Consider the following 19,562-nt stretch of genomic DNA (forward strand, 5'->3'; position numbering starts at 1 on the left):
TATGTTGAGAATTGAAAGTTTTTATTTTGTAATTTACCCTGATGCCTTTAAAATATGCAGTGCATTGTTACGGTTCTTTAAAAGTAAATTTAGCATAACTTTAGTAAATTTGATCATCTACTTTAGTTTGAATGAACTAAATTTTGTTCAAAATTGTACTATATACTTCTGAGTAAATATAATGGATTTGTTACCCATATTTACTAATATCACTGCCAAAACCACTTTTAAACTATACCTAATCACTGGAATAATACAGAGTTCCAAAAGATCAAACTTATGACTTAGAAGGTTTTTTATTTCTGAAGTTTTTCTTCTTAATATAGCCTCTTATCTCTGAAACACTTTAAATAAATTTATATCATCTAAAGAAAGTTATACTTGTCCATTAAGATTGGGTTCTGGTAAAATAAAGATAGTATTTCTTGTCAGTTGAAGAGCAATTTTCCTAAAGCCTGAGTGAAGAGGTGCCTCCCCACCAAAAAGTATATTCACTCACAATGTCCAGTGCTCTGAGATTAAATGTCAAATACTTATTCATGTATCTACTTGAAATAGAGATGACGATGGAAATTGGACACTGGCTAATTTTTTGGGGTTTTTTTTTTGTGATGGAGTTTTGCTCTTGTTGCCCAGGCTGGAGTGCAATGGCGCGATCTCAGCTCACCACAACCTCCACCTCCTGAGTTCAAGAGATTCTCCTGCCTAGGCCTCCCGAGTAGCTGGGATTACAGGCATGCGCCACCATGCCCGGCTAATTTAGTATTTTTAATAGAGATAGGGTTTCTCCATGTTGGTCAGGCTGATCTTGAACTCCTGACCTCAGGTGATCTGCTCGCCTTGGCCTCCCAAAGTGCTGAGATTATAGACGTGCACCACCGCGCCCGGGCAACACCAAGACTGGGCATATCATCAGTGCATAATTATCGTCCAAAGACAGAACATATGGGACTAATGTGTCAATATTTTTTATATACTAAATCGAAATAAGTCTGGTGGGAACAAACCTGTTTAACCCTTGGTTGGCTTCTTCAGTGATTTTTAAATGCTTAGAACGGTTCAAAGTTTTTCACATTGAGATCTAGCTCCCCATCTTTCACCTGGAAGAAGAAGCTCTTTGGGGGGTTAGAAACCGGGGGATGGCTGTGCATGCTTTGTCTTCTGTTTAAAAAGGGAATTCCGTCTCCAGAAGGCAGGGAATTGCACTGGATGCTTGGAGCAGGCATCAGAATGTGTAGATGGTTTTGTCTAACATTCATATGAGGTTATCTTCAGTAACTCAAAGAGATGACAAAAAATAGTTGATTAGCCAGGCACAGTAGTTCATCCCCTGTAATCCTAGCACTTTGGGAGGCCGAGGTAGGAGGATCGCTTGAGCCCAGTAGTTCAAGACCAGCCTGGGCAACAAACTGGGACCCAATCTCTATTAAAAGAAAAAAAAAAAAAAAGAAAGAAAAGAAAAGAAATAGTTGGTATTTTTCTAATGAGCCTGTAGTGTTTTTGGTACATTTAATTTTCCTGTTAAGTCAGGCAAATCATGAAATTATCCTAATGATGTGGGAGAAATTGCATTAAAACTGGGGGAAAAGAGCCCAAGACTTAAAACTTACCCCGTCTAGATGTTGTGTAGTTGATCACAGTTACTGTACAGAATGCACAGAGATCTTTAGAAAATTATTATGTTGATACAGATGGGGACTTCTTTTAAGAATTCCAAATGGTATGCATAAAAACCCTAAGATTAGTTAACAAGTTGCAAAATTGTGAGATTTATTGGGAGGCTCTTATATAATGGAAATCTTCCTTTTATTCAGATGACTAGGTGTTCAAAAATGTGATATAGACAACTTTTTAAGAAGATACCTTTGTTTTTGAAACAGGGTCACAGCTCTGGTCCCCAGGCTGGAGTGCAGTGGCACAATCATGGATCCCTGCAGCCTAGGAAGATACTTATTTATTTCAGTATTCTTCACTATAGTACAGGATAGATCTGTAATATTATATACTATATTATATATTTTGCTTATTTGGTTAAAGGGGGTGGCATCTAATTGGCTCAAAATGCCCCCTTAGAAACCTGTTAAAATCTTTCCAGTAGGTGGCTAAAACTGCATCACAGACTTACCCACTTGTAACTGCAGTTGCCATAGTATATCAGAAGTCTTGAGATAAAAATAAAAGATATAACTATTAACTGTTACTTACTAGGCTGCACTCCATTGTCAAGAGTACCAGTGTTTCAATCTGTAAAGTAAGTTTGGGACGAACTGGTTTACTGTATAGTACTCAGCCTGGTTACCCTGCTTAAGTTTAATATACAGTATTAGAGTTGCTGACCTGGATTTCTTTTAGTGGAGCATTATGATGTCAACTCTACTATTTTCTCTATTTTGTTGCCCTTTGGTTTATATCTTGGCCTGATACTTAAAGAAAGGAAAAAAAAAAAATAAAGACAAGGAACAGGAATTCCTCTAAGCGAGTCTATTTCTTTGAGGAGATATTTTTTACCAGAATGTCATACTTTAAGCCACCCACAGCTTATGTAGAAGTTTTATATTTCCATAAAGTTACCTGAAAGCATACTTTATCCATTTTCAGTTCTGCTGTAGTTGCTAACAGAGGCATTGCCATTGGAAAGTGGCCTTCCATCTCCTTTTAGTTTAGGGATATTAAAATATACTTGGAAATGGGTCCTTTCCTGTATGGATGACATTCTAGATATTCAAGGACTGGTAAGGTCTCTGTTTAATCTTGGGCTTATCCATTTTAAGCCCTGATTAAGCACAGACAAATTCCTTGACCATGCCCAGCAGGGCTACAGCTCCCAATGCAGTCATCGCTCAGTGCTCTGAAAGGAGCAAGACATGGAGGTCTTCAGTCAGCAGGAAATGTCTAGTCCATCCAGCTGTAACTAAGCAGAGAGAAAGAAGGGTCCTGAGGCTGGTGCACCCCACATTCCCACCCACATGTTGCCACATGTTGGTGAGAGTCTGGGGAGCCCCAGCCTACTAGCACGCCTTGTTCCCTCTGAATTTCTGGAGCTTATTTATTTTTACCACCTCCCTCTCTGCTTTCTGTGCCCATACCTTCTGCTCCTTTTAGGTAAGTGCAGCCAGAGAAAGGATGCTGATAGGATTTTTCTGATGAAAGGTGTTTTTGATCAAGAGAGTTAAAAATCACAGAATGAAGTTTGGCTTGTTATGCCTTTAAATTCTGTGGCTCATGAAGAATGATAACCAAATAGCGTGCATGTCGTTCAAGCAGTGGCCCTTTTAAAGCTAAGTCATTTCTCAAGAGATCGTGTGACTGCATAAGCTCATCATTAAAAGCTTAGTTTTCTAGGCTTCACCTACGATTTCAAATTCAAGCAAGCCTAAGTTACTGTCATTTGCTCTAAAGAACATTTTTCTAAATCCCTTTGGATTTATACTATCTCTACCAAGGCATGGCCATCTTGGAAAAATATTACGTATAAGCAGGATTTGGAGGTAAGAAGGGGCACTTTGTAAGTTGTAAGACTGCCCTGACCTTACTTCTGGTAATCCATATTACCATCCAGTGATAAGTGATTATATTTTTCAGTTCATTTCCATTTCCACCTTTATGAACATACTGATCTTGGAAAATTATCTACTCATCCTCTTTTCCATTTCTGTTTAACAGTGATTCATTGGTTTGGACTGTAGAGTGTATCAGCTGGTGTTTACGAAGGTACTATAGTATCAGTGAGTCACAGAGGCATCTACTGATTCTCATTCACTCTTAGACAGAAGGAGTATGTAGCTTTCCTCCTCAGGGGAGTAAAGTATTACACCACTTTATAGCCATTGTTCGAATCATATAATTAAGATTTGATGTGATTATTCTTAGTTGACTTGGGGTTAGACAGACAATTCTTGTATTTGGTTTTGCCTTCAGATTTAATGACAGGCAGCCTTTGAGAAGTGAGCAAATTCAATTTTTCTGGTGCTATTATATAGCATTATTAAAAGTACAATGCTGTGGAGGGAATATAGAGTTATGTTCTTGGTGAATTCATAAGGTATTGCCAGTACAGGTCTATCTGATCTAAGCCCTGCTCTCCCATCTTGTATTTTCCATTCTTTATCTCCGCTTTTCTTTTCAGAGTCTGTCTTACCTCCAAAGCAGAACTTTTAGGATTCATTCGTTTATTCAGTGAGTATTTATTGAGGAATTATGTGCCAGGATAAGCACTGGGGATGCAGTGGTGTGTACGATGGACATAGCCTGTGCACTCACGGAACTTACAGTCTAGTGCAGGGATTGGGGGGCCAAATCCAGCCCAACACCTGTGTCTCTAAATTCAGGGTTACTGGAACACAGCCATACCCATTCATTTACATATTGTCTATTGCTGCTCCCACACTACAGAGGCAGACTTGAATAATTACCACAGAGACCCTGTGGTCTGCAAAGCCAAACATGTTTACTACTTAACCCTTTGAAGAAAAAGTTAGCTGACTCCTCTCTCATGGATAGTGATGGAGACATTTCATAAATGCAATCTAGAGCTCAAAAGCCTTGCCAACCCCGTTGAGGAGTGTATATTCTCCAGAGGGCAGTGGGCTACTGCTGGAATATTGTAAGCAGGGAAAGAAACATGTTGATAAATGAATTTTAGAAAAGTCCCTGTGGCTGCTGTGTAGGAAGTACATGTGTCAGGGTGAGAAGCACTAGGTCATAGTGGTTAAGAGTATGGACTCTTGAGCCAGACTATTTGGATTGAAATTTTGACTCTGCTACATACTGATTCTAATCTTGGGTAACTTCCCTGTCACATGTCCTGTCTATAAAATAGACATGGCAATCATAGTACCTAACTCATGGGATTCATTAAGTTAATACATGTGAAGCACTTAGGACACAGTGTTTACCATCATCACTATTATTCCTATTGTAATCTTGTTCAGAGGTGAGGGTGCCTGAATTAAGGCAGCAGCAGTGAGGATGATAGAAAGAAGTGGCCAGATGGAGGCTCTACGCAGGTGATAGAATTGACAGGAATTTATGATTAATTGGATGTCAGAAGGGTAGATAAAAGAATAAGAAGTTGAGGATGACTGCAGGTTTTGGATTTCATCAGTTGAGTGAATGGTGGTTTCAGTCCCTGAAGTAAGGAGACAGTCAGTGAAACGGGCTTGTGATGTGAGGTGAATGATAGGTTCAGTTTTTGGTATGTTACATTTAGCTACTAGAGAGAGATGAATAGAAATGTTCAGGAAGCAGTTGCCTATGAGGTTTAGAGGTCAGAAAGGTGATATGGGCTGGGGAAATGGATGTAGCAGTGATCACTATAAAACTGGTCATTGAGCTTGGAAGAGAATGAAATAACCCAGCATGAGGATGGAGTGACAAATAGACTAATAACAGAACCCTGAAGAACACCAACAGTTTAAGATTAGACAAAGAACCATTAAGTCAAAAAAAAAAAAACAACAGCTTTTGGAGGAAAATAAACATGAATTTTTAATCCATTAAAATTTCTCTCATTGAAATAGTTGAATTTGAAAAATATTTAAATTTGCAATTTTGGTATTAGCATAGGCCAACCTAGACTATAGCATGTATTTCACAATTTGATTTCATGTTATCATATTCTATATTCTTCTAATATTCAATTTCCTCTGTATGGAACATTAGGTAACTTAGTGGATGCTATGGCTTCTGGATGCTGACATCGTATGAGCTGTTCAAACTACTCTTATGTATTTAATAACATTTCCTTACCTCCCTGTTTACCAATTCTCTTGAGCCTGTGATAGGAAAAACCAAAGTGGAGGAGAATGTCTTTCTCCTTTTTGTGTTATACTTGTTTCAGCATCAACAACTTGGAACCAGTTTGTTACAACATTTTATAATGATATCTCTATATTAATTTACTTACAACACTAACATAAGTAAGTGTAATTTTGGAAGGAGCCAGGAGATAAATTGGAGAAACAAACTTCACTTTTTCCATCATCAGAATCACCCCTTCTCTCTTACAGTCATGCTTGCCTTATACTTTACTTAGTTAATTCCCAAGAGAATCTTCAGTCCGTCTTGAATATGATTTCCAGCAAAACAGCCTTCTACTCACTTACTCTGACCCTTAGTAGGGCTCACAGGTTAGGCTCAAGCTAAGACCCTGAGATGTGACAATCAGAAGGCTGATCCAGAGGCTTTCTCAACCCTGTACCACACATACCTGAACAAAGGCATCACATTTATACAATCAGGCTGTGTTGCCTTTTCTGTTTGGGGGAGAACTTGTGAAAAACTTTGAAATGGTCCCAAAAGATGACTGTCTAACTCAGCTTTCCAACTTATCTCACCCTTTCCTATTTTACAGTCCTGGAAATTACAGAAAACTGAGTGATGCAAAAGACTCTTGTCCATTGAAATGCAAGTTGTTCTGGTGGAATGCAGTTGATTATTGCCCTACGCAGAATGATCAGTTTAACCAGATGTGCATCAATTTGTAAATTCTTTGCAATATCCTTGATATTTATGTTTGTCCTTTGGATTTCTTTTTGAACCAGTTGTAATATCTTACAGGTTCCTTTTTTAATGAGTTAGTTAAAATCTATGTCCCGTCTTCAAAAAAAATTATCTTGTTATATATACACATGTATGTTTATACATGCATATCACATCTCTAGAAAAGTTCACAATAAGTTGGTAGCTGTAATCACCTCTGCAGAAGGAAAGGCAGGAAAGCTTGCTTTTCACTACATGCCCTTTTGGATGTTTTGAATTTAGCTTTGCATGCCTATTTTTGAACTTTTGAAAATCAAGTCTTTGCCATCCCTTAACTACTAACTTCACATCTGAAATAACTGACTTTCTATAAAGATTTTTGCCTCTAGATAAACTACTAATAGAGAGCACCTACACATCAACATCATACTTAGAGACTTACTTTTGTATTTTTTAAGGCAAACTAGTAAACTTTACTTTTCAAGGTAGCTCTAAACCTGTAGAAAGATTTTGGTCGGGTGGTGCTAATACTATGACTGTAGGGGAATCTATCTGTAGCTAATTCTATCTGTAGGGGAATCACACAGTCTTAGTGTGGAGGGAAGTGGCAGACCCATCAGCCTATTTTGCAATTGTTCTGTGTGCACCTTGCCTCTTCACCAGCTGCGTCCTCTATAATCCTCTTGTCTAATTATAATGAGCAGCCCTCCCATTAAGCCAGTGATTCTCAGGCTTATATGTATATTAAAATCACCAGGAGTGCTTTTAAAAATCAAAATGCTTAGACCAATTAAATCACAATGTCTGAAGGTAAGACACAGACATTGGCATTTTTCAAAGCCATCAAGGTGATGCCAATGTTGAGAAACAGTGTCTTGTGCAAAGAATGGTACTGGCAGAAGCAAAAGCACTGATCATATCTGACTGGAAGATCTGCATAGGTGATGAAGACGGTCCAAACAGAAAAGAGAGGCACCCTTAACTGTGAATGAATATCCTTGTACAAAGAATCTGTTTTGACCCATGCTGCTTCTGGAATGGGGCAACTAGGTATGGGGGAGTGGTTTAAAAGCCCAAGCTGACTTAGTTACAGATATTAGCTTTTTTTATACTTCTGAATTCAGATAAACTCTCAATGAGTAAAAAATACCAAATTGGGACTCTGCATATCCCCGCCTTGTTCCTCAGCCATTTGGGGCACTGAGCCAGCCTGCTGACAGTGACATCCATCTAATACCACTGCCACCATATGGTTGTACTACTGACAAAAGGTTATATTTATCACACACGGGCCAACTGGGAAAACCACATACTGTATAAACATGACCTATTAAGCATCTGTTTTAATCAAAGATTCTAGAACTTCTTTGCTCTAACCCTTAAAAATATGCTTTATTAAGGGGCCTTTGATAGAGAGGTAGGTTTGTAAAGGGAGAAGTAAAAATGCATCCTTTCATTAATTTTGAAATAGTAAGGTGAGGAGATAGCCTATTTCTTGGTATTTACTCTCTACTCTGAAAGCTATCTTCTAATGGGAAGTCCTGATTAATATCCCGCTTGTTTTCCAAACTGTTTTATTGTTGCCTCAGCCTTTTTTTAAACCTGAAAATTGGTCTCATGAACTCTACTGTGGTGGTTTGCCTTCATATACTCATTGTATATCCCCTCCCTTTTGTATAGGAAGACAGAGATGTCAATGACCCCATGCCCAACCGAGGCGGCAATGGACTAGCTCCTGGGGAGGACAGATTCAAACCTGTGGTACCATGGCCTCATGTTGAAGGAGTAGAAGTGGATTTAGAGTCTATTAGAAGAAAAAACAAGGCCAAAAATGAACAAGAGCACCATGCTGGAGGAGATTCCCAGAAAGATATCATGCAGAGGCAGTATCTCACATTTAAGCCACAGACATTCACCTACCGTGATCCTGTGCTTCGCCCAGGGATCCTCGGTAACTTTGAACCCAAAGAACCTGAGCCTCCTGGAGTGGTTGGTGGCCCTGGAGAGAAAGCCAAGCCATTGGTTTTGGGACCAGAATTCAAACATGCAATTCAAGCCAGCATTAAAGAGTTTGGATTTAACATGGTGGCAAGTGACATGATCTCACTGGACCGCAGCGTCAATGACTTACGCCAAGAAGAGTAAGCACACATCCTCTTCTTTCTAACAATGGGGCAGCTGTTGTTTTCATAGGTTTTTAGGTTTAGTTAGATTGTTAGAATGGAGAAATTATTGATGCCTTTATTTCAAGGAAATAAGAGGATCTTTGAACAGCAAAATGGTCAGGAGGCGGTCCCTACATTTATGCCATTGTATTGAAGGTAGGCTGTATAAAATTCCGGGGCCCTCTACATCAGTGCTGTTCAAACTATGGTCCCCAGACTGGCACTGGTCTATGAATTTTTTGTTACCAGTCCACAGTGAGAAAATGAGCTTGCACCACGATGTAAGTCAACTACATTATTAAATACTTCCTTGATTTGTTGATTTTCATTCTGGAGCAAGTGCCTTATCTTGTTGTGGAACAATAGCAAACAGTAACAGTGTTCTGGGTATCTCGCATAATGAACTAGATTTATGTTTCCTTCAGTTTTTTTCCTCAGTACTGAAACTGGGAATTGAAACACTTGACTATCAGCAAAAGGAACACTCAGATAAATAAAACTGTGACCTAAGATTTCCAGTTCTTTTCACGTAGTATGATTTTTAAACGAAAGATTTTCAGCTCTTAACTTTTGATGGATAGTGATTACTGAATGAACTCAAAACTTTTCTCTTTCAGTTTATTCAATAACTGATTCTACTACTATAGGATCTACATAGCTTTCATGAATGTAGTTGGAAATGTAATTTACTGCTACTCGAAAACACTCAGAATGTATTCCTGATGACGTACTGTTAGCATCATCTTAATTTTTAAAAGGTTAATACAGCAGGTGCTCACACCCCCATACCTATTCACATACACGTATCATGTACACACACACACTCACACACATACACATACACCTGCTCACCAGCATTCTTTATGACCGCTAAGTAAAATCCTGTGTCCGATACAATGCCATTCAATGGACTTTGAGTATTCCTGTACCTTTATTGGTAAAAGTGAGAAGAGATGAGTGAAATGTGCAAAGAAAATAGGAGTGGAAGTGCAGCAGGGTGATGGTGAGAGATACAACCTCTTATACAGAGAAGAGTCAGAGCATCTCCAGGGGCTGTGAAGGCAGAATCTTGGAGTAATTTATTCCCGGTAGAGACTTGCCTAGTCACAGATAGCATTGTCAGATTTAGCAAATAAAAATACAAGATGCCCAATTAAATTTGAATTTCAGATAAACGGTGAAAAATTTAGTATATGTTTCAAATATTGCATGGGACATACTTAAAAATTTTTTTAAATTGGATTTCCCAGAAATCCAATTTTAACTGGGGGTTCTGTGTTTTATCTGGCAGTCTTAGGAGATAAAGATGGCTGTTAAAGAGTTAGAGCTGCCATATGAGGACCCTTTAGGACCCCTAACAGGATCTAGAGCCCCTCATCTAGAGTGTGTCTCAGTTATCTTCAGTGTAGCACTCAGTCAGATCCCTCATCTTGGTTACACAGGTGCTTTGCAAAATGACTGGTGGCATTCTCATCACTGTAATGGGGGAGAAGGGAAGGGAGACTTTCTGCTGCAGGCCGGGACTTAGTATAAGTTACTGAATTCTCACAACCAAACTGTGAGAGAGCCCTTACCTGAGTGTGTGAAGTCTGAGGCTCAGACAGAGTTGTGACTTCTTTGCATTTACCCAGAAGAATGGCAAAACTCCGAGTCATCCCTAGGTGGTTTGGTGTGAAAGCCCCTTCATTTCCATCACTGCACGCCTGAGGTATATATCTCTCTCTAAGTAGTGTACCTCAGTACAGATGTTACAGTCAGAGGGTTAGCTTAGCAGTTTGGAAACAGAGATTTTAGCACTTGAACTGTTTATTTAAAAATATGTCACTTAAAACACCAATATAAATATAGCTAACTTTTCAATATAAGAGATACATTTAGAAAATTAAACGATGTACAAGGCTTAAAACAGGGTACAGGATTTAGAGACATCCTCTGCGCCTCCCTCCCTTAACCCCTCACATCCAGTCCATCAGCAAGGCCCCTTGGTTCTACCACCAAAATGCAGCCCAGATCACTTCTGAGGTCCGCTTCTTTCCTCTCATCTGCCTCCACCTGAGGCCATGCAACCATCATCTCTCCTGGAATCCTGCAGAAGTCTCCTTACTGGTCTTTCCATTTCTACTCTTGCCTGTTACTATCTATTATTGAGACACAAATCAGTGTGGTCTTTTAGAAACCCAAATCTAAAACCATTCTGTGCCTTCCCATTGCACTTAAAATCCAAACTCCTAACGTGCAGCAGCCCCCATGCTGTGGCCCTTATCCACCTTGCAGACCTCTTCTTGCTACTATACTTCTTGCCCACGTAGTCCAGCTGTGCTGGCCTGTCTCAGGTCCTCTGCATATGCTTTTCCATCCTCCACGAATGCTTGCCTTTCTTCCCATGACTGGCTGGCTTCTTCCCAGCCTTTAGGCTCACTTGCACTTCTCTAACCATGCTGTCTTATTTGCTAAGGCCCCACTTTATTCTCTATTACTTCTCTTTAGCCATTTTGTTCATGGTATTTATCAAATTTTATAATTAGATATTGGCTTATTAAATTGTTTATTGGCTGTCTTTCTCATTAGATAAGTTCCTAAGAGCAAGAACCATGCCTATTTGTAAGCCTAGTAGCTGACAAGTAGGAACTCAGTAGTAGTACCCAGTTGGTAAATATCTGTCGAGAATGAATGAATGTATGAATGAAATCAGCCAGGGTTCAAACCTTAATGCCATCACTAGATGTGAGATCTCTGACCAGTTACTTATCCTCTCTAACCCTCAGTTACCTAAACCTTAAGACAGATCTAACAATACCGATCTCTCAGGATTAGCATTAGAGTTAAATGACATAATTGACTACAAAAAGTCTTTTATTAGCCTGTTGGTTAGAAACCTAAGTATTATTAGCTGTTTTTACTGCCATGGTATTTTCTTCATTACCTTGTTGTCAACATTCAGATGTTTTCAGTTACTATTTAGCTTTGATAGGCTCTGTTGCTTTTTGGAAAATATGAATGTCACACATTGCCTTATCTACATCCTCTTGCTTCCACTAGTACCTTCCATGATGCTAAAGCCTTCATCTCCTTTAAAAATTTCAGACACACTGATGTCCATGGGAACCTCGCATCTCTCAGTCCTCCTTCCACCCCGCAGTTTCCTTCCTGTCTCCTTTCTTTTCTTCTTCCATGCCTTGCATAGCCAGTTGTGTCCCATGTTCTTTCCTCTGGCACTACTGGAACAGTGCCTAGAAACAGGACATTGCATGTTTTTGTGTATTATTTCTGTAAATATTATGTCTCCAATAAAATTAAAAGGCCCAAATCTATTTTAGTAAATGCTCCTAAGCCTCTCTTTGAAATCCTATACTAGTGATGAAAGTCATTTTTAATATTTCAAAATGCCCAAATATAATAAATCCCAGAAACTTTTTTAAACTGAATCCAAATTATTTTTTAAACTGGATTCTGTCTCACACTTAAAAAAAAAAAATGAGACAGACTTCATTCCTTTTTGAACACTTACAATTCAGTGCAGAGTATAACATAATTTTCTAAGTAAAATTATTTATACTTTAGAATGTGGACAATCTTTGGAATTTTTCTCTAAAATAAAAACCAACCATGAATAAAAATCGCCTAAGAGTTGCATATTACCTAATATGCATATTAGCACTTGTCTGCTTTTACTGGCAACATATTGAAAACATATCTTACATCCATATTGTGCACATGAGGATGCACCCTTCCTCATCCTCATTCCTCGTGGGGAATGTGCTTGGAGCGCCTCAGAAGCTGGCTTGCTGTGGCTGGCTTTTTGCCGCTTCAGAACGCAGGCCCTAACAGCCTTGTTCTCCTGCCTCTGTCTGTCACAGAAATGAGGCACCTGCATAGCTTAGAGACCAGGCTTGGGCTGTTTGTCCAGCTGTGACATCTGACACTGTGGTTAGCTTGTTCGTTCTTGTGGCTGTTCTGTAGTCTTTGTAGATGAATGTTCTCTTCCCTAGAAGCAGGAGGGACGTGTCCAGCTGCTGGCATGACTCACACTTCTGTATGTGATAGCTTTGAATTACATTCACTGACTGAGTAATTTATTGGCTGTTGATTGCTTGTTAAAAGGGTAACAGTCTTTTGAGTGAACTGGAGGCCTACTTCTTTTTTAAAGACTTGAGCCAAGAATGACTTCACCTGCCTTCACACTTTTTTTCTATAAAATACAAATACAATTTTCTTCACAGTTCAACAGATATTGAGTATCTCTAATATGTAATGCACTGTCCCTGCCTTCAAGGGGCTCAGCATCAAAGGAAAGAATGCTATAATGTAAGGCAGAATGTAAGAACTATTAGAAAGGTCTTTTAATAATGTAATTCAGAAGAGTGAGAGGTCAAGTTACAGGGGAGTCAGAAAAGGATACTTTGCCGGGCATGGTGGCTCATGCCTGTAATCCCAGCACTTTGGGAGGCCGAGGTGGGCTGATCGCATGAGTCCAGGAGTTCAAGACCAGCCTGGGCAACATGGTAAAACACTGTGTCTACCAAAAATACAAAAAAACCCAGCTGGGCATGGTGGTGCATCCCTGTGGTCCCATCTACTTGGGAGGCTGAGGTGAGAGGATACCTTGAGCCCAGGAGGCAGAGGTTGCAGTGAGCCGAGATCACGCCACTGCACTCCAGCCTGAGTGATAGAGTAAGAGCCCATCTCAAAAAAAAAAAAAAAAAAAAAAAAGAAAAGAAAATGATAGTTGAGGGGAATACTAGGGAAGACCCTGAAGGATGCGTAGGGTGTCTTTAGGAAGAGGGCACATGAACATGTAGTAGAAGACATGAACACGTAGTGTTCATGGATCCGGTTTCCTTGGATCTGGAGCTATGTGGAGAGAAATACAGCTGGGAAGATAGTAGGGCATTGGAAGACTACATGCCATTCACAGAGCCTACATTGAATCTGGTATTTGGGAAGACCCACTGAAGGTTTATAAAGAGAACTTTGGGGATTTCAAACTAGTAGAGGTGTTAGATTAGGGGGTGGAGACTTGTTAGAGGGTTAGTGGCATTCGAGTGGGAACTCCAGTGGAGGTTATAGAACCAGAAAAAGGAGATTCAATGTAAGAGAACAAAAGAGTTAGAAGCAGTAGGCTTTGGGAGGTGATGGAGTGGAAGGGGAAATCAAAGATAAATCCAAGGCTTTGAAGCACAGTAACACAAAGAGGAGTGATGCCATTAACAGAAAGAGGCTGCTGGTTAGGATAGAACAAACCACTCTGCCCAAAACTCATTTACCTGAACTGGTCTGCCCCCTGGTTTAGATGAATTCATGCAGAGCCAGTCAGGATGAGGAGCCTGTTTATGGGAAGAAGTAGAAAGTTCTATTTGTAGATAGGTTAGATTTTCTTCTGATAAAGTTTGGGATTTTAATTCCTTTTACTGTGAACTGCTGACGCAAACACTTGGAAATTATTCTTACCCTTTTTTTCTGCCCAACAAAGCAGACAGTCAGAGGTATTTTGATTCAAACAAGTGAATTAAATGTTTTGACTTATTGAATGAATTCATTTGCTTCTAATATTTAACCTTTTCTCCCACCTACACACCTTTTGCATTTCTGTTTTGTAGAAAGCTATCTTAGTTGCAATTATAAAGTGAGATGATAGATGTAAAAGTGCTTTGAAAATTCTAAGAGCTATGCACATGTTAGTAAGATTGTTAATATCTTTCTTAAGCTTGTCTATGGGAAATATTTTTTTAAAATATATTTTACATTTACACTCATGCCTTATATGCCAGATAATTTTCCTCTTACCTGAGTCCAAAATACATATTGATTCTTATACTGTAATTTTACCTAACATGAATTGTGTTTGTGAGGTTTTCTTCTCTATCCATGTTAAAGGTTCTCTTTAATATCTACCAAGCTATTTAGAACATATTGCTATAATTTATAAAATGGTTGCTATTTTTAAAACATTGATTTAGTTGGAATACTATAGCTTTCCTTTTAATTTGTTTTTACTTATCCATAAATTTCAGCTAGAGCTAAAACCTTAAAGCTACTCATAAAACGTTAAGACAAATATTTAGAATATATAGAAATCATATATACACATACATTTATGAATCATGTTTATGCAGAGGTATTTGTACTTTGCCCTAGTTTCTGTTTTTGGAATATGTGGTGGCTCTATCTGACCATCCAAACTAATTGATAACAATTTTTCACACACAATCCTTTTTTTACATAGATTGCCCAAAATATATTGCGTTTTTCAGACTACAGCTTGGCAACTTTAGGTCTCATGTTCAGAAAACACATTTGAAAGTAGTTTCAGATGACCCAAGTTGCTTACTGGCCGAAAACTTTGACTCTTGGAAACTAGAGTACTTTGTGAATTCAGGGGTTTTCCAGATTTACTTTAAAATAAGTCCTCGTGTTCTGATGCCTATTTTTCGTCTTCACACACATATAAACACAAAAACATATATACGTTGCGTGTTAGAATTTTCTCAAGTTGATATTTGTTTAAGGTTCTGGCTAACAACAGACGTATTTAGACAAACTGAAATTATTTTAAAAAACAGGAGTTAACTTACATTACTCCCATTTCCACAGCAGTTTAGGGAGGTACCGTATTTATTTCAGTGAGGCTACAAAAACTGGAAATTGAGGTAATTTGTTTCTCTAAACCTCCGTTAGCAGAGTAGCAGCAGTCTTGAATCCCTTTCTCCCTGAAGTGCCTTCTTACCCTTGATAGGTTCTAGATGGCTCCCTTCCCTTGGTGGAAACGTCCTTCTGCTCCCAGACCTCATTTGGTTGATGAGAGCCTTCCCACTCTCTGGTTCTTGTCCAGGTTGCTCTATTGACAGAGGATTTATCTTCATTTCCCTCCTTCATCCCTCTAGCTCTGCCACCAATGTTACAAATCACAAAGTATGCCTGATAAAAAGTTATAAACTCACATTGCATTTGTTATATTTTCACAGCCCTCTACCCCCAACTATGAATTTAGAATAAGTTTCCTGGAGACTAGTTTGAAAAATATTTGTGGTGGCACCACTAGATATCCCATAACATCCCACCCCAGTGACAGACAATTTCAGGAAAACCTTGACTCTTTTTTTTCTCTTCAGAATAAGTCGTTTGCGCATGGGAAACACTAACACAGAGATTAAGAGATGTTTTTTGCACCCTTTCCTCCTAGAGTATCTCAGTGTTTGAGCTAACAGTCTTTTCAAAGTATTTAGTCATTGTTCTCTGCCAAAAGGTTATCAGTTCCTTCCAAAAGACAGCCTGTGCCAATAAACCCAGATGTGCTAGAGTGCAGTGTGGATCGCGGAACACACGCCCCTTTCCCGCAGTGGGTCAGCATGGTCACCTGTGGTGATTTAGCTCAGACTATTCCAGAACCATTACATACAGTCTGTCTACTACAATATGTGTTTCTTTGATGCATATTGACTCCTGTGCATTTGGTAAATAGGGAAATTATATCAATTCAGTGTGTAAGTCTTTGTGGTTCATAGATTTCCTCTCGCATAGTAATGTTTAGAAGTGATCAGGAATAAGGTTTCTCACAGCTAAAGAGATAGCCATAAAAATTATTTATGAAGACCTTAAGGGGACAAAAATTGTCTTCTGCAGAAGTGTTTTTCTTTAGTGAAAGAAATGGGAAGTTTATTGGCTTTAAGACCCACTCACTCTACTTGCCGCTATATTTAGCTGTTTGAAGAAGCTGCACGTGCATCCAAAGAAACTGAGAAGGAAACTGATTGATGAAGAAGGCTATCCTTGGATTATACTTTTAATTTTGGTGAAATTGCTCTGTATTAAAAATGAATGTCTCCAAAGACCTACAAAAAGGAAAACACAAGCCTATGGGTGTTAAGTTTGCAAAAGATGAACTGTGATACGAAATGCAAAAATTCATGGCAATTTTAACTGTGCTGATTGGTTTTGGTTTCCTTAGGGCTCTGGTCCCAAAGTTCCTTAAGTTTTGTGTGGTCTGCTCCTATCCCTATTTTTTTTTTCAGTCTTATTGTCCGTCCTTCCTTCCTTCCTTCCTTCCTTCCTTCCTTCCTTCCTTCCTCCTTCCTTCCTTCCTTCCTTCCTTCCTTCCTTCCTTCCTCCCTCCCTCCCTCCCTCCCTCCCTCCCTCCCTTCTTTCTCTTTCTTTCTCTTTCCTTCTTTCTTTCTTTCTTTCTTTCTTTCTTTCTTTCTTTCTTTCTTTCTTTCTTTCTTTCTTTCTTTCTTTCTTTCTTTCTTTCTTTCTTTCTTTCTTTCTTTCTTTCTTTCTTTCTCTTTTGCATAATCTTGCAAAACAGAGAGTTTACTAGGACTACATATACAAGACAGAAATGCCTGTAATTGCACCTAAAAGGCAGGCATAGTCAGACTGCTGGGCTTAGGGCTATGCTATGAATAGTGCTTTGCATAATATAGCCATAATATAAAAGGAAGAATGGGAGATATTTTCTATATTTGAGATTAATAATTTACATGACACTGTCTAGCTGGTAATCCAAGCATAAACCAACATTTATATAGAAGGAATATCCCCTACCTCTCCATTTATTCTAGAAGCAGAGCAACCATTTTAAAAAAATAGACCACTCTCAATAGACAGCAAGGAGTTACATATGGCCACAATGAGGAGAAACTTGGCCCAGTTTAGAGCCAGGACTCAGTTTTGCCATAGTTGGCTATAAAACTCCAGATGACTTCACCCTTTTTACATTTACACATGTAGATCTTTACCTCTGGAATATCCGGTAAAAGGACCTGTGCTGGAGAGAAGGCAATCTTTAAAAGTAGTTGAACCAGGTTAGAGACAATGAGGGGAGGCTTCCTTCCTCTCATTCAGAGTTTAAAATTGACTTCAACTCCTTAATCTATAGGAATCGTTAAGACAAGTCATTGGAGAGAGCTGTAAAGCAGGATCATAAACACCAGTTTTGTTTCTTCAGAAAGGATTGTAGAAGTAGTAATATGAATAATGGTTGAATAATTGTTATGTAACTTCTTGAATGCACTTATAAATATGTTAATTATCTGTGTTCATTTTAAGCTGAATATGTAAAGGGTGCACTTGGTGTATCATAAATAGATTTAGTCTTTCATCATTTTTGCAAGATGTAAGTTGAAAGTGCTAAGAAGGAAAAATGGCTTAACACCAAAGCCAAGCTAATTACATGAGTTAAAATTATATAAATAATATAGTTTAATTACATTCAGTAAACTTTTAGTCTGTCACCGGGAAATGACCTGTAGCTTTGCTTCTCTCTTCACTGAATCCTAGGGGAGATTCCACTCTTCAAAATGTAGCTATTGTGTAGGAGAAAAATCACATTTTTAATAGCCCGGTGACTTATTTTAGAATGAACACTGCCATTTTAATCAAATGGAAAATATCCATGCATTCTCCAGAATAGAAAGGCCCAGTGAGCAAACCAAAACCATGATAAGGGCTCTAGAGAAAGATTTGAGAATCTAAACTCTGCATTCCTAAGACCCTGGATATTCACAATTGGCACTTTAAAGGAAAGCATTGTAGTCTTCAGTAGAAGGATGTACTTCATCTTTTGTGAGGTAGGAGCTCCCTCCAGAGTCCACACATGGTAAGCTTCAGGCCTGTTGGAGTAGGTCCGCGTCCAAGGAAGATATTTAAAGCTGATTTCTTCTCCCAGTGAGATTGAGTTGGGGAAGGGGCATTAAAGGAGGACAGAGAAACTCTTTTGAAAGCTTCTGTTGAAGTCTGTGTAAACACAACTACTTAAGAAAGCAGGCTTGGGTATTCTTATTTAAATCAAATACAAAGAAGAATCTATCCTATCTTCTGGGCAGACAATAATGTAACCTAGACTAGAGTTCGTTTGGTTGGTTCTTGGCCTCACATCTTCTGTCACTGTGGTACTAGTCTCTGGCTCCAGGGTCATATGCCAGATGTTGAGGATGATGACCGGAAGGGTTGGAATTAACAATGTGCTAAGGGGGTGCACCAATAGACGTAGAGTGGCCCAGAAAAGCAGGGTTCAGCCCTAGTGTACTTATTTACACTTCTTTATATGGTTTTCAGGAATACTTCTCAGTCACTTCAAATGAGGTCTAAACTGTGTCTTCCACTTCCACATAATTAACTCTGTTGCTGTGACTGCTGCTTTTCTTATCTCTCTGTTGCAGCAGCTGATGGAGACGGGGTTGGGAGAGGGGGGCTCAGTCAGTGACAGTAAGGATCAGCAGCATCACTGTCCCTGTGTTACATTTATATGTCTAGCAGTATGCTGGGTTTTTGAATATACTATCTTCTATGCTTATAACCATACTAAGATAGTATATTTTCAATTTCACTATACTTTTGGGTGATGAAAGTGAGGCTCAGAGAAGTAGAACACTTGCAGGTCATATAAGTCGAAGATGGATATCCTGGGACTCAAATTCTGGCATATACACCCATTGCCTTGTTAGGGATGCTAACAGCCAAGAGGTTGTGTTCCAGTTTGCTACAGGACATTGATTTTTTTTACAGGGAGAGTTAGAAAAAGGTAAAAGGCAAAGATTTAGTGTGTCATTATTGCAGAATTTTTTCCTGCTTCCTGAGACAGGGTTTCACAATCTCGGCACTTGACATTTGGGCCAGATAATTCTTTGTTGACAATTCTTTGTCCTGTACATTGTAGGATGTTTAGCAGCATCTGTGGCATCTACCCACTGGATGTCAGGAACACATACACCTGCTTCCACCTCCCTAGTTGTGCAACCAGTTCTCCAGATGTTGCCACATGCCTCCTGGAGGGCAAAATCACCCCTGATTAAAAATCACTGCCGTAAAGGGTTGATCGAGGTAATGTTGTGGGAGGAGGGAGTGACACAATGAAAATAACAGAGACGCATTTATAGGATTAGGGGGAAGAATTGGAACAGATTGATGGAATGGGACAAACAG

The 19,562-nt window shown here is 39.0% G+C and overlaps 1 protein-coding gene across 2 annotated transcripts in view; it reads left to right on the plus strand.

Annotated features, from left to right (window-relative positions):
• GALNT7 (polypeptide N-acetylgalactosaminyltransferase 7) overlaps positions 1–19,562 on the plus strand; it is a 154,038-nt gene that overhangs the window by 71,041 nt on the left and 63,435 nt on the right. For both annotated transcript variants that reach the window (XM_010363996.2, XM_030918397.1), the window contains exon 2: positions 8,161–8,621. In XM_010363996.2, coding sequence (XP_010362298.1) covers positions 8,161–8,621 — 461 coding nt within the window. The remainder of the gene's footprint in view (positions 1–8,160; positions 8,622–19,562) is intronic.

Source organism: Rhinopithecus roxellana, chromosome 2 (genome assembly GCF_007565055.1).
Source record: "Rhinopithecus roxellana isolate Shanxi Qingling chromosome 2, ASM756505v1, whole genome shotgun sequence".
In the NCBI taxonomy this organism is placed as follows: domain Eukaryota; kingdom Metazoa; phylum Chordata; class Mammalia; order Primates; family Cercopithecidae; genus Rhinopithecus; species Rhinopithecus roxellana.